This window comes from Rissa tridactyla, chromosome 5, assembly GCF_028500815.1.
Source record: "Rissa tridactyla isolate bRisTri1 chromosome 5, bRisTri1.patW.cur.20221130, whole genome shotgun sequence".
NCBI lineage: Eukaryota > Metazoa > Chordata > Aves > Charadriiformes > Laridae > Rissa > Rissa tridactyla.
In genome coordinates, this window is record NC_071470.1 from 21,345,366 (window position 1) to 21,361,331 (window position 15,966).

Here is a 15,966-nt window from a genome sequence, read left to right on the forward strand (position 1 = left end):
CCACAACTGGAGAACTTCCAGTACCTACATTCACCACTGCAAAGCCATGTCTGATGTGCTAAACATCCTGGTCATTCTAGCAGCTTACGCACACGGAATGGGCCAAATTGAGACTGTTTATAAAAAGACTGAGTTTACATGGCAGGATTGCTGAAAAAGGCTTTTTATACGGAGACTATATCTATTCAGCACACACCATTAGACTTTTTGAAGCAGGATAAAGTCTGATTCCCTGTCCCAAGACCAAACAATATTTCTCCAGAATGTCAGCTGCAGTTGAATTCCTGTTTCATGCAGAACTTTCAGGGCAATACAAGACAGCCAAAAAAAAAAAAAAATGCATGTACAAATAACGCATTTTTATTCATTTAAGCTTGTGATTTTGTCTCATATAAGAAGTGCAAAGAAAGATAAATTTGAAAAACAAAACAGGGCGGGTCAACTCACTGCCAGCAGCAGGGGAACAAAACGGGAAAGTACTAAACAGTGAAATTTATTTATACTGTGTGGCAACAGGCTCCAGAGAACAAATTATTAGCAGAAGGACCCAGTCACAGCACATGCAAGGCTTCCCTCAAATCAAACAGATACGGCTGTCAACTGTGGGCAGCCAGAGAGCAGAGAGAATGAAAGAGAGAGGAAAAAACCCTCTCTGCAGAATGAAAACATTTTGTAGTTAAGGGACTCAGAGCAGAAAGTGGGTAGGGCCTTTTGTTTCACTTTGGTGCTAGCAAGGTCATTTGGGGGAAATGTCCGCAGAAAACCACCAGGAGTGAGCTGAGCAAAAGGAGGAGAAGAGAACAAGGCGAGTTTCTCAGTAAAAAAGTACACAAGCAGGAAGGACATGAGCTGCTTGTTCATCCCAAGAATTTTCAGAGATTGCCCCCTTTTGCATGCTGTGGAAAAGTGAGTAGAGGACCACCGGACCATCACAGAGGAGCCATCCACCAGAATTCTCTGGGGATACATAGGAGAGGAGGAGCCATCCCTCAGTCATCCTGCAGCTATGGGTCTCCAGGGCTCTGCTGGAAACTGTTCAGGGGAGCGCAGTTCTGCTCACTCCCAACTCATCGCCTAACCCCTGGCACGTAGCCAGAACCAGGTGATATTTATTTGGCAGCACATTCTTTACTAGAAAAACAATATGACATCCCTGCATTAACGCCCTACTGTTGGCTGAAGATACAGCCCTCTCCTGTAATGCCACTGAAAACTAACAAGTGACCTTTGGATCTCAAAATAAGCATCCAGAAAGGTATCTGTTGGTCCATGAGGAAAATACACACGCACATGAAGAGATTAATTCTCTCCCTTCTGGGTCACTGGACGTTTCCCTGCATTAGACATTAGCTGAACATTCACGCAGCAAGCAGGCGTGGTACAACCTAGCCTGAACCTATTTTCACTAGTGATAATCAACTCAGTATTTCACTTTTTCCATTTCCCTCTCCTCAGAAGAATCAGTAGAAAAGAGAGTTGCATCTTTGTGACTTGTCTTTTGTCTTCAGTCCAGGTGATAATTTTTTTTTCCTCCTAAAAATAGGGCAAACATATCTTTACACTAAAGTGACTGCAGCTCACGTGCACCTACCTGGGCTAGCCATGCAGTGGCCCGCTCAGGTCCTGTAGCTGCATCAGCTTGAGCTTAGCACCAGCTGCAGAAACCATCTATGCAGCTAATGAAAAACTCGGCCAAGTAGCCACAGCAGTACCGAACTCAGTGTAGGCTACATGGATGGCAGTTTCCAAAACAGGCAGTAGAAAGCTGGCTGAAATATGTCTGCAAACACTGGCATTAACCTAACTTCATTAATGCCTTCAAAATGCTCAGAAATTTTGCGTGAACGATGCTGCATCAGCACAAAAGCATTCCCGCAGCAGTAAACACACTTGGCTGGACCACTGCCTTTTCTTGAGCCCTGATTTGCTTCAAGTAAATACAGTCATTTATTGCATGTTTCACCTTCTCGTGGAACATCTGCTGTCTGTGAGGAGCCAAATAGCAGACAGGCTCTCAATCCTCCTGAGATACCTCTGGCTAACAGCACACATAGCTTTCCTCAGAGGCCAGCATGTCACTGAACAGTTGGCTTTCTATAAACCACCGCATGCTGTAGGTGTTTCCAGCTGCCTCACACTGCATTTGTGTCACAACCCACGTTCCTGAGGAGCCTGTGCAGTCTGAGCCATGCTTTATACCTACCCTGGGAACAGTATGTTTCTTATAAAGCAGTTCTTTCCATCCACAAAGCAGAAAATTAAGAGAAAAATCACTGGCTCTTGAAGGAAGGTCAGGAACGGAATGTGAAAGTAGTGGGGTTGAGTGCTAGTAACATTGCTCAGCTGATTAGGAGAACATCTCTTCAGGAACAGGGAAGGATATGAAGAAAAGAGAGGAAGACCACGAGGACGGGGTGATGTCAGAGGATGCTGGATGGTCAAGACACACGCAATGAACAAAATGCAAACGCTGTCTGAAAATGCACTGAGGAATTTAAATTTCATTCAAAACATAGTGAGCCAATGAAAACATTCAAAGGCAAAGGTAGATATGACAGCAGCCAAAGGAATTTTTGCTGTAGGATGGTCAGTAGACTGAATGGAAAATAAAGAAAGCAGAACTGCGGCAGGCTGTAGGAATTTGGCTGCAAGAAGCCTGGTCTGAGTCAGGCTGCTCACTGTGGAGGAGGCAGTGTCAGAGATGAGGTCTGAGGGCATCATGAGGCTGTGGAAGAGGGAGAAGCTGGAGCAACCTTTGAGTGACATGAGGAAAAGGTAACACAAATTGCTCCTCTAAAATATGGAATGGGTTAAGGTAAAGCCCAGATTCTGTACAATGTACTTTAGGAGAAGGTGAGCCAGACTCTTACCAGTTTAGATATCTGTAGAGTCTGGTTATTTTCACTGTCTGCAAAGGAGCTGCTCCCAGCTTACACCACCTTAATACCTTTTCCCCCTCCATACTCAGTGTTACCCACCTCAGTTTTAATCACGCAGTGTCTTCAACCAAGAACACAAAGTCATGCTAATCCAGCCAAGAATTCCTCAGTGCTCCCTCCCACCCTAAGAAAAGTTTTGGATATCACAAATGGATAATGACAGATGGTGGCACATAGCTCCCTGTGCTAAAGTAGTCAGAGTCCAGCAGCTGAGGCTTTCCCTACATATCTGAGAAGGTAGGTTCACATCTATTCCCCCCGTTTCAGTTTTTGAAAGAGTTGTGGTGGGTTTTGTATGGGTTTTTTTCTTTAAAAAAAAATAATAAATCTTTAGCCAACCTGTTTTGTTTTATATTAACATGTGTTTGTCTGGCCTATCCAGTTTAATACAGATACAGATTTCTTCACCCCTCCACCCAACTATCTCAGGAAGCTTGCCCCACTGCAAAATAAAATAGCACAGATATATTGTTACCTTTTATGTAAGGCTGAACAGTGGGAGCTTTTTCCCCACAAGGGCAAGATACACCCAACTAGCCAAACAATGATATGTCGTCTATGGGACATGCAGAAGCATCCCAACCGTCACTGGGCTCCACACCTGCAGAGGCTCCTACCTCACACAAGGCACACTTCACTGAAGTTGTAAAGAGTGTATGGCATGGAGCATAAGGCAACAAATGGTCTTGCAACCACATTGCCTGCAAGAACACAACCAGTGTCAGGTCTCACACTACCACGCTGACCTCCAAGGAGCGGGGACAAAGCAAAGCACACTTATGAAGGTAATGTGTAGAAGAACATGCAGAAATGTGATTCGGGCTAAAAGGAAACTGAGGACCCTTAATTTCTACATGTTCAAGAAAAAGCTTTTATTCCTTAAAAGAGGCAGTATTCAGAGACTGACTTATTTTGAGAGTTATCCTCTCTTTGGATAAGTACATCACATGAACTGGGAAAAGGAAGCCATAAGTGTGGGCTGAAAGCAACTGTGGCCACTTATGTAGTCTGTACAAGTCTGGTGCACTGATAAATGTATAAAAGTGGCAACAGCTTTTGGAGGAGAGAATTGGAGAAGATGACCCAAAGGCAGGTAAGGCGATCTTCTCATTGGTACACTCTACAGGCACATGGAAGACTACCAGGAACTAAAACTTGGATCCTTTGCATCCCTGTGAGTGTTGTAAACACCTAACCATTGGCTAGTTTTGGGGAGGGAACACTCATTCCCGTATCTTTGCACGACAAAACCTTCAAAATATTAGTTTCCATCCCTATGTAAAGAAAGGAACAGCATTTTAAATCTCAGAATTTCAAGGAACAGAACAATTGTTTACGACACATGTTTGTAAAGAAAATAGTCCAGTTGCGTCAAAGTACGTAATTTACCCTTACAGTACAAAGGTAAAGAGCCTTCAAACTAGCCTGTTGGACTAAGAGCCAACGAGGGCTACATTTTAACCTTGCATTCAGAAAAATCTTGACCGTAACTATAAGGAGGCTCACTTGCCCCATCTACTGGTGGATGGGAAGACTGGATTTACACTACAATTTAAAGCATTGCCACCGAGGCCCCGATTCAGTCGAATTCTTAAGTTCTCATAACTTTAAGCAGATGTGTACATGCCATTGACAGCAGCATTTCAGTAAGCACATAAGTGCTTTGCCGAAATGGAGCCTAAGGATGATCGTTTATCATGGCAGGAATAGGGTAAGGGCTTCTTTCATTCTGAAAATGCATTCTTTTCAAAGAAAATACTAGGACAGCCTGCTCAGTAACACTGGCTTGTTAACCATGAAAAATTAAATAAATATGCATTCTTTTGTTATGAAGTGGTCTTAGGTCATTTAATACTATAAAGTAGCAGCCTGCAGAACCCTTGTCACAAAGCAGCCATATGCTTTGCAGCCCAGTAAGGTCATCACAAGGTTACCATGGCTTCTTAGACATTTTGTTTTTTAGAAGTATTTATTTACTAAATAGCAAGTCTGATTTCCTAAAGGCCTGTTGGCCTTACATTTTGCACCAGCGTATGCAGTGCATCCATCCCTCTGAAGCGGGTCTGTTCCTTCAGGGGACAGACTGGAGCCTAGAGTGAAAATGTGAAGTTTGGGTTGACTTAAGAGGGCTTTTACCCTACTCCACATAGGAAGATTTCTCAGATGTCTTGCTTAGAGCACGTGCCTCACTCTCATCCACGTTCTTTGAGGGCAGCAGCACCTGCGTTCACACTGTAACATCCCTCTGCTCCACGACTCCCATGCTGGTTGCGGGTCCAATCAGATGTGCCTAGAGAGAAGCTGCAGCCAACAGAAAGGCCACCAAAAAGCAAGGCAGCAAGCTGCCCACCAGATAACCCAATATACCTGCAAGCTGATTCGTCATGTAATCTTACACCCAGCCATGCTCTCTCGACGTGACCCCAGCAAGCCTGCGGCAGTTTGCTTAGGCAGATGCTCAGTATGCAAGTAACTACACTTCCTGCAAGACACACAAGTCTCCTCCCAAAGGACTGCCGTGTCTTGAAAAGTCTAAGCAGAGATGGGACTAAACTATCAGCATGTCTGCCTAGGCCCAGGCATGAAAGTTCACCGAGGAGTAAGTATTGTCACAACCACCACAGAGACCTTATTGTAAGCAAGCAGAGCCCAACATGAGCAAGCAGAGCCCAACATGGTCTTCAGAAAGCACAGGTGGCAAAGCACAAGTGCGACCATCTATCTCAAGGAGCTATGACTAATTACGCAGCAAACCCTGTGAGAATAAACTGGATGCAGCAGTAAAGAGAGTGTAAAAGAAGAGGAGGAACAGCATCCCCACTGAGGCTCATGCATCTCAGGTGATAAACCCCAGAAGCAATTGTGACTACTTTTAAATATATCATGCCTATAGGAGGCAAGGAAAGAAGTCAGGCGTGGTAGATCTAGACCTCCTTGTATTCCAAGGGATGTGCTGTGCATGAGAGTTCATAACACACATGCAGTAGTCTGAAGATCGTCAAAAAAGGTTTGCTTAGTCTCCTCCTAGAAGTATATTTCGGGCTGTTTTTTGTCTTTAGCGATTTCAGAAACATTTGACCATACCCTTGAGTCCAAAACTCTATAATGGAAAAACTAATGGATGATAACGTCTTGGAGCAAATGCTTACACAGCTTCACAACTGCGGTGTAAGCTGGGATCCAGCATTTCTAGCCAACATCCCTAGAGAGGTCACAAAAATGGCCAAGAGATTTCTCAGGTGAAGCATGTAATAGCTAGCACCTCAGTTACCCAGGGACTGGGGTAGAAGAAACACTGGCAAGTCCAGAAGTGTCTGCAAGGAAAGTCCACTGAAGAAAGGCCCTGAGGGCTACCTGCCTGAGTTCTCTGAGCATCATGAGCCTGCTGGGAGATTCCCCACAAGCACACAACTCCTGGCATACTTGCACTAGAGAGCAGGGAATGCAAACAGCTGACAGCAAAGGTGTCACCCAGGATGGTGCACAGTGTGAGATGTGAACTTTGGGCAGTGCCCAGAACTGCTTGCAGCGTAAGCTGGCTTCCTCAAGGGCAGGTGCTTTGGGAGTCCTGTAGCTAACCACGCCTGGCTTTCTCAGTAATTCCCCAGCTGCGAGGGACCAGTAGCACAACGTAAAGAGTATTTCAATTCTTCAGGCTATAAAATACTGAGTGATGGAAGAGGGGCCTGAATTTACATCTGAGAAAACAGGTGCCAACCGTACCTGGGCTTGTGAATTCATGTAAACTCCCCACCCAGAGCAACGTACCTCCCAACAGCTCAGGCTTCCTCTCTCCCGCGAGGATGCATGGCACTTAGCTCCCCAAGCAGCCACCCCCAGAGCAAAAGCTTCAACCCTGCTGTGCTGGGGGGACCCTCTGAGACCAGCTGGTCAGATGGAAGCTGCTGGAAAAGGAGCGATAACAGTTGTAAAAGAGGCGACCCTGCTGAAGAAAGATGCTGAGGATGCCCGCCCAGTCTTGCTAGCCACAGGGTAGTATCACTCTCAAAAGCAGCCTCCAGAGAAAAGGGTCAGACTTCATTAATTCTCTAGTCCTTCATGGCAGACACCTTTGACAGGCCAAGTTCTGGCTTGTTAGGCTGGGAAAACCCACGTTGTTCTCTATACGTGGCCAGATTTAGACATCTGACTTCCATCACGGGCCCAAATCTTATTATGTCAATCCAAGCTGATAAATAATCCAAAACTGGCAAAACCAAATCTTTGGAAAGAGCTTTGAATATAAAGCAGACTTTAACTGAAAGCTATGACCACGACAGCAGACAAACCATTCTTTTTCTGTTGCCATCAAGGTACACGAGACAATCCTTCTCATCCCATAACTTCCCCATCTCTGCCCCATTATCCATGTTCAGAAACAATCTTCAGTTGCTATTTGCACAGCACTCGACAGACTGAGGACTTTTTTATTTTTATAAAACAAGGTGAATCAGACATCCTTGTTCCTGGTTGTGAATAATTCTATAATCAATTATGTTAGTTATATACAATACCTTTGAGGGGGAAAATCTAGTACTGTTCTTCTCTGAAGGATTTTTTTTTTTTTAATGCAATTTTTCTTCCATTTTATCTTCCTGGGAACAAAGTCTGCATTCTTCAGCTGTGATCACTCAGGCTACTGGCTAGTTGCTTTTTTTTTTTTAAATTATAATGCACAAGAAGAACACAAAGACAGGGTTCCCTTGAGACTGAACCATGTATTTTATATCAAAAAGCAATTTGCTTTCACTGGAAAACAAGCAGCACAGAAAATACTAAACCAGAAGTTTCATTTTGCATTCAGACACTTGAGAGTGGGCAATTATCCAGTTGATTAATCTCTGTTTTGGGGATTCTTCTGGGGTGCAGGGGTAACTATATCTTTAGTCACAGATATTCTAAAATTCAGAACAAAAGGAATAGGCAAGGCAACTAGTATATCACTTCTTGCTACCACCACAAGCAGTAAGAATATTCTTAAACATGCCACTCACTCACCAAGAAATAAACATCAGAAGGAGCTGGAAATCACTGCTTTGCCACCACTCAGCTTGGACACTGTCACTTTCCACCTCCTTGCAGAAGTCCAGCAGCACCTTTCCAAGCACCACCTGCGTCAGGGCACACTGTAACGTCCCACGGGATCAGCCAGCTCGCTCTGACGCAGAACTAGGCTCAGGTGCTGGAATCAGCCCAGGGGCCGAGTCCCAGCTGGGAAATCTAAAGTGACTTCCAGCCCAAGGGAAGCGAGGTCTGTGTTTGGAAAGAGCTTGCGTAGAGGGCTTCCAAATTGTAGTAGCCCTCCTCTAGAGAAATAGGAATACTGCCTAGGTGGAAGACCATTAGACGGTTTGGACTGTTTGAGGTGTTCTGGAGGGATGGTTCTCTTCTTGTCCTGGACTGAGCAGCCCCCATTCTTTTGCTGGTGAGTAAAAGGAGTTTGCACAAATGTGACTGTAGCTCTTGCTTTGCTGGAGGGATAATCACACCTCTCCCCACCATGTCCCACTCCATGGCTGCCTTCCAGTTGCCAAAACCCTCCTGCCAGTGAGACTTCAAAAGGGAGCATGGCTGGCCAGTTTGCCCAGAAATAGCTCTTCACCTCTCCTGGCAGTGCAAACACCTCTTTGAAAGCCCATTCCATCCATACTCTCACTAGGCAGTAACTGCTGGTTACCACTCCCTCATCTGTGCTGGTAAAAGCAAATACCGTTCTCTAGCTTTTCTTTGCACTCTGGACGCGTATTGAGCGTGTTCAATGGACAGGCCCCTACTCAGATAAAGACCGAGACTTCACCATGACCTCCCACTTCCCTAAAAATACCACAGGCTGAATGGAGCCTCCTAGCAAGACAGATACATCCAGTCAATGGCATGCGTTCCCAAGGAATATCTTGGGTCCTTTCCTACATGTAATTCCTCTTCAAAAAACTCCCTGTCACTTCCTACAAAAGCAAATATATGGAGCAACTTTGTACTAAATATCGTAATTCCCCAGATGCCTCATCTCTGCAAACTAAAGTGGATGTGGCCCTTCCTTCAGTACTTTATATAAAGTATTGCTGTGATGTTTTCTACAATGATACAAGATGGTAAATCCATTAGAATTATGAGGAAGATTTTCAATGCAACAGCTGGCATTCAACTCAGAAATATTAATATGAAGCTGACCGTAGAGAATACACACTTAGAATATGCAGATATTTTTAAGGGCTCTCCTCTGTCATGTTTCTGAGAGAGAAGTTTAATGGTAACAGGACAGTCAATGCATTAGCTAACACAAGACAACAGAGGGTACAACTTCTGTTCCCATCCAGGTAATATCAGCGAAGCAGACACAAATATTTCCATACTGCTTGTATGTAATAGAGATAACCTATCATAAGCTGTTTCATACACAGCTACACACAAAAGAAGGCTATTCACCCGGAACATGGTCTTGAAAATATCAGAAGGTATTTTCAGATAGTTGGGATCTGAAAATCCCACTCGGGATCTATTTCAGGACAGATAGACCATAAGTGAAGAAAGTGCCTATACTGTAATTAAGAACTACAATATTTCCCTTGATTTATCTCAAAACCTGCAGAGGAGACAAAATTGCTGACTCTTGAAAGAATTAAGTGTTAAGGAGCCTCATGCTTGTTGTAGATATTTGCCCCAAGAGCCAGGTTCCTAAGCAAGGTAACCCTAAATGCTTCTTCAGAATGAAACTGTGTTTGTGATTAAGCATTTTCGTACTACTAGCAGAACACTTAACGTGGACGCTTCTAGTATGGAGCTGTTTGCCTGCAAATGTAGATAGGAAAAATAATCTAGAAGATGAGAAATTTTCCATAGATTTAGGGCCACAATTAGAACCTGGTCTTGAAAATTCATGATAGTCTCAACAGAGAGTAGCATGCAAGCTTATTTTATCTTGGAAGACAGAAAAGAACAGGAACAAAATATCTTTCACTCTTCTGAGACTTAGAGGTGATCAGAACTTTAGCAAGAACATACCATCGTGGGAAGATTCTTGGAAAAGGGTGGAGCGAAAGGACTGACTGTAAATAGGGCATGAAATTGGATAAATTAAGTCATCTTTAGAATTTCTAGGATCCAACAGAGCATACAGATCATATTTCAGTTAGTTCACAAATGAATCGCAAAGTGCTATCAGTACTATTCCACTAAAACCACTGGCACAATTGAAATATTATGGTTTTACCTTTATCTGTATCTCTTCTGTGATTCCAAAGGACTGAAGCAAAGAGAAACTTCTCGTCTTCTTGAAAGCAGTCATTATTTGGATGTCAAGCCTGCCTTGTCAGGAGCCCTTCTAAGTGATATGCACCCAATGACCTGTGGAAACCAGAACCAGGTGTAAATTCTTTTGCACCCCCCTGAGTAATTTTGCTAATGAAGGCAGATGTGACCATTCACTTAATTATATTTTGTCAATAAGGCTTGCTAATTGTCCTTCCTATTCTGCAAGTTTGATGAGTGCTGGTTTTTCTGACTAAACAAAACCAGCCTTGTGCTCTTGTACTATGTTTCCAGCAATTTTCTGTTAGCTGAGCCTGGTTCTCATGAGCCAATAATCAATGACACAGAGAGAGGATGAATATAAACTTCTGAGCTTTTGAAAAGAACCACAAGGAGCAAATATCTCTCCTGCCTGCCTGGGCTGGAGAGGCGGGTCACCCTCACAATGTTTAGGTAGTTCTAACAGACCCGGTCTTTCATTTTATATATATTACGATGCATTACAACTTCTTTTGGAAAACATCTACCTAGCTGTTATTCTATCCAGAATCATGGCAAACTCTGAAGTAATTAAAAGTGGGGACAGAAATGAAAATTCCCAATGTAGAACATGTCAGAGTATTAATCTTGCTACTTAATCGGGTAACCAGCTTGTCAACATGACAAAAATTCAAGGGATATATTCCATCTGGACTTTAGCAAAGCATTTGGAACGATGTCACGTGGGAAACAATTAGTAGCTCCAAGAATTGTAAGCCAAGTATGGAAGTAGCTAAAGCGGAAGTGACAAATGGGAAGTCATTGGCCTGGAGGGATTTTACTGGTGGCATTCCTCTCAAAGCACTGTCCCAGGACAAATTCAATGTAATTTTTTGGCACAAAAATAGCAGTATACTAATGAAATGTTCTGATTAAACAACTTGGGAGGCAATGTCAGTGCAAAAGAATAGCTGGAATGGTAGCTACGGGACAAAATTTAACTGTGCTAAGTGCAACAAGGAATAATAACAAGAGTTTTTGCTATGAACCAAAAGCTTGTCAGCGGAAAACGACTAGGAGGAATTCTGAGATATATTAGGAGGATTGCCAGACTTCATGTGTGGGAATGCCTTCCTTAGATCCTCACAGCTCCTTACAGGCTCCTTCATCTAGTGGTGCTGCTGGCATTGTCACTTTGATCCAGAGGCAGAGAGAAGTAGGCAGGGAGCAGGCAGCAGAGGCCACAAAATCACATAACCCATATTAAAAACACACAGTAAATGCAGGGAAAAGTAATACCCCACAAGTTCTTAATGTGGGACATGGGATTTTGGACTGAAAGTCTTTGTTATATGGGGTATCCAGCAAGCCTGTGTTAGCCACGCACAGGATGACAACAAGAAGGACCAGGGGAACGGAGTTCATTTCAGAGGAAGATACAAGCAGAGAGTGAAGATTCTGTTACTAAGATTACCTGCTTTCTGGCCTTCAGAGGACTCCTAATGGTGCTGTTCAGCCAGTAATGGCACACGTTAGAGTTCTCGTATGAACCTTCCTCTTATTTGTAGATAGGAGATCTGGCCTGCTACAATCATTGGCACCCCAAAAGCCACAGATAACAGACCAGGGAGCAAATGCTTCTGGTTAATATCCACAGTGGTTTCTGTCCATCCAGGGTGGAAGAATCAATACATTCCTAAACTGTGCCTGAGCCATCCAGTTCTGGGAGTGAATGGGCGGCTGAGAAGGACTCCTCCTACAGGAGCTTCTGCTGAAGCAATGGGAGTACCTTCCTCCTCTACCCTGATTGGTATTGCTGATTTTCACTGTACTGAATTACAGGAAGAAGTTGATAGGGAAGGAGGCACCTTTGCCTGTGACCTGGGGCCTAAAAGATACTTTTCAGCACGCGGTCCCTTCCAACCCAAGTTACTCTATGATTTCTGACCTCTCAAGGTAGGCTAGAGTGAAAGATAGTATATCATTTCTCCTTTGATGCTCTCTTCCCATGATAACCTTGTCTTGACTAGGAACTTTCTTTAGAAATGTTTCTCTCTGATCTGCTGGGGAGGAAACAGAAGAGAGGGAAAGAGGTATCCCAAATTGCTCTGTGAGCAGCAGAGCCTATGAAGGCTGTATTCCAATGGATTTATGTCCCATGTCCCTCATGCTCCTGCCCATTCCACTGACCAGTATGCCCTGTCTCCTCTTCATATCCACCACCCTACCTCCAAGGTGTTCCTCCAGGGCTACCGGAGGCAGTGGTTTCCCTGCAGTACCATCAGTTCTTCCTCACCTCCTTCAACTGCCACTCAACTTCCCCTGTTCAGTACTTGTAGCTCTCTTAGAAGACTTTTTGCTACTTTTTTGGCATGCCAAGGTCAGAAGGGAGGAACCATTGTTAGAGAAGACAAGGGCAGTGGCAAGTCAAAATACCGAAAATTGCTGAAGATCAGAAAATTGCTGAGGCACCTGGGCCAGTAACTAAAGCTGACCAATTTTCTGCTTTTTTGGGCAACTGTAGTAACATTCATATTGGGTTGCATTTCAGCTTACATGTAGAAGTTTATACTCAAATTCTAAAAAAACATTAGTATTGTGAAAAGCAGGTGAGTTTTCTGTTTGACTCCCAAAATATAAAATTTCTATATCCAGAGCATAATATTTCAGCAGCATAAAGTCCTGGGAAATTTCAGAAGTTGTTTCCTCTTGGAAAAGATTCTTCAAAACATTTTAAGTTCTTGGAACCAAAATATCTAATTCCCACACAAATTCAGAGCTGTTTTTTTTAACCATGAAGAAAACTTCTCAGACAAGAACCCAAAATGTTTTCTAGAGCATCAAAAAACCACACCCCTGTCTTTACCTTCATCATGCCTTGCAAGGGAAGGGGAGTACTATTATTGCTATTTTAAAGATGGAACTGAAGCTCAAAGGCTAAATTACTTACCTGCTACCAGACAAAAGTGGTGGAACAGGGAACTGACCACAACAGTCCTAATTTCCAAGACAGTGTCTTAAACACTGCACCATTTTTCTTGCAAGGCCCACACAGTCTGCACTACGCGCAAATACACCTCGGATCATAGGCCAATATGTGAAAATGAGAGCTTTGACATGCTTTGACCTGCACTTTGCTTTTTGCTCTCTCCTGGTATACATTGTCCACATGGAAACTACATTTTCTGCAGCACTTTCTCAGAAGCTGGAAAATAATTTCCTTCCACTGGCAAACACACTATTTGGGCTTTGTGGCACCACAGAAAAAGTCAATGCAGCTTCTCATTTACTGCTGTGTCTGCATGTTAATATGAAGAAGGTCAGTAGGAGTGTACACAATACTGAGAAAACGAGTAGTTAATTATTGCTAGACTGCAAGAAGAGAAGATACATGATTTATATTGGTTTAGAAAACTGCAAGTCGTAAGAACTGCTTCTTTTTCTGGACTGTTTTTTGTGGGAGGGCACACGTACAGAAAAAATTTGCAACGGTCAGTTAAGGCTATTCAATGTGCTTTGAGTATTACAGAAAAAAAAAAACCAACCCTCTCACCAGCAGCAACAATCTCAATAAGTGAAGTACAATCTTCAGCAAGAAAAAGCCCATTTTTCTTGCCAATGTGTATAAGCTGGCAACTTGCCAATATCTTTTGCTGTATTTACTCCTCCCGAAGCATTTGCGCTCGAGCGTTTCCTTGCATCATCAACAATCTATAATGCTTCAAAACTAAGCTGCGTTTAGACCAAAATGCCAAGCTTGCTCTTCATGGCACAAGTTTTAGTAATTTCAAAAATTATCAGCATACAACAGCAGGCCACAAACTTAGTATAACCAGATGTTTTTGTTGACCAGTCCTCCAAAGGCTGAAGTTATATTTGCTGTTCATATTCCAGCTAGAATAAATAAGCAAAATGCATTCATATTACAGAACAGATACAATAACCGTTTTAAAAACACTCTTAGAAGACATTTTTATCAAATGTTTTGTCCCAAACTTTTTATCAGAATAGGTGGACCAAAACTAGCAAATCAGTTCCTCTGCAAAAGGCAGACTAGTCCCTCCCGAGTACTAATAATCACATAAAATTGTGAATTATAAAACATCTAACTTCATTGTATGGTTGTGTTGAAAAATAATAGTTCTCACAAAGACTCTTCTTTCCAGATCAAGATAAAAGTCCTGGGGGACACAATTTTCTCTCCATCAGACTTCACCTGTTACTGGGTAGTCAGGACAAGGAGAGGCTTATGTCCAGTGCCCATGGGCAGAATAAAGTTTTGTCACTAAGCCCGGAAAGCCAGCTGCAGGATTAGCACTTCCCATGTGAGTCTCAGGCAAGTCTCCAGGCAACCGGCAAATGCCAGAGCAGTAATAGACAATTTCAGTGTAAATTCTGGAGAATTATTGCAGTATGTTCCTTGTTGACATAACAGTTTTATTTTGTATCGGTTTCCAAGAGGAGTAATTAGTTTTATCCAGACAGAATACCAAAGGTTTGAAACAGACATTCCTTATCCTAACACTTTAAAGACATGGCCAATCAGCCCAATTTATTAGGTGGAACAGAGCAAATGAGAAGTGATGATCATTAAAACCACTGCACACCATTTTCAGAGTTTAGATTCGCTTCAGTAGTATTCAACAGTTATGCCCTGCTGCAAATTCTGTACAGGCAATTACAAAACTTAGCAAGCTTATTCGTATATCTCATTTTTGCACTGGAATAAACTAGAGATCATGGCCAACGGACATGTACAATTCTACAAATGCAAAATAATTGAGTTCATGTACTCAAATGTTTTGCAACGTTTAAGTGATATGAAGGCAAAAGGTTCAGCACCTGCCAGCAACAGCCACTGTTCGGAAACCACCTCTCATCTTTCTAGGCAAGATCCAGACTCAGCAAATTGCTCAACTTCACAAAGTAAACAAGTAGCAGAGATTGTTTTATCTCCTAAGTCCAAACCAAGTAATTTAATATCATCTATCACATCATTTATCCTGAAAGACTGGTTTAATAATTTCTTCACACTACCATGGTGTGTTTTTTGAGCAGTTGTGTCACCAAGTGACAGAAGCAGTATTACTGAACAATTCCCAGTTTCTCCTAAAACTTTGTTTTGCATCCAGTCAGTTATAGATGGACTATCTGCACTTAAGCGATGTTGTATTTCTGCTGGCAAGGTATTTCAAAAGAAACAACTTTGTTGAAACTTTCTGATCCATCAGTATAATGTTTTGTTCAAGAAAACAAAAAAACAAGGCTGCAGTCTCTTTAAGTAAAGGTTTAAGTGATAAAAACCTCTGTTGTTCAGTTTAATTGATTCTTCTTTTCTCAGCAAACACTGAATTAGCTTTGTGACAGTGTTGCACTATGCTATGTAGTGAAACTTCTGTCGACATCCCTACAGTAAATGTGTACACTTACTCTGGCTTCAGCCATCATGTAAAATCACCCGAGAACTCAAAAGAATCAGACATGCTCACATTTTCCCAGCATGTAAACCAAAAAAACTTTAATGCTTACAGTGATAATAGGAGAGTAAAAAAATAATTAATGAATTCAGAAGAGGAAACGTGTGTCTGAATTGGAGGGGAATGATGATGACAGGGAGAAAAGGAATAGCAAGTAACAGAACAGTGGTTTGGAAAAGAACGCTGTAAATGTTGAGTCATCTGTCAATAAAACTGCGCGATGTCTGAAAACATAACTAACATCTGCTAACTTTATAAATAACACTCATTGCACTTACATTCTTCATAACATACAGGATCCTGCAATGGTCTTTAAAATGTTG

General features: G+C 42.6%; 1 protein-coding gene across 5 annotated transcripts in view; it reads right to left on the minus strand.

Annotated features, from left to right (window-relative positions):
* RBPJ (recombination signal binding protein for immunoglobulin kappa J region) overlaps positions 1 to 13,388 on the minus strand; it is a 158,954-nt gene extending 145,566 nt beyond the window's left edge. For 2 of the 5 annotated variants that reach the window (XM_054202031.1, XM_054202030.1), the window contains exons 1-2: positions 11,641 to 12,181; positions 10,150 to 10,283 (exon numbers count right to left, since the gene is read on the minus strand). Coding sequence is in view for 2 of the 5 variants with exons in the window: in XM_054202028.1 (XP_054058003.1) it covers positions 7,938 to 7,951 (14 nt within the window). In the remaining 3 variants the exon portion in view is untranslated. Of the gene's footprint in view, positions 1 to 7,937; positions 10,284 to 11,640; positions 13,018 to 13,116 lie in introns of those variants that run through there. The other 3 variants (XM_054202028.1, XM_054202027.1, XM_054202029.1) reach the window with 3 other exon arrangements.
* Between the last annotated feature and the right edge of the window lie 2,578 nt (positions 13,389 to 15,966).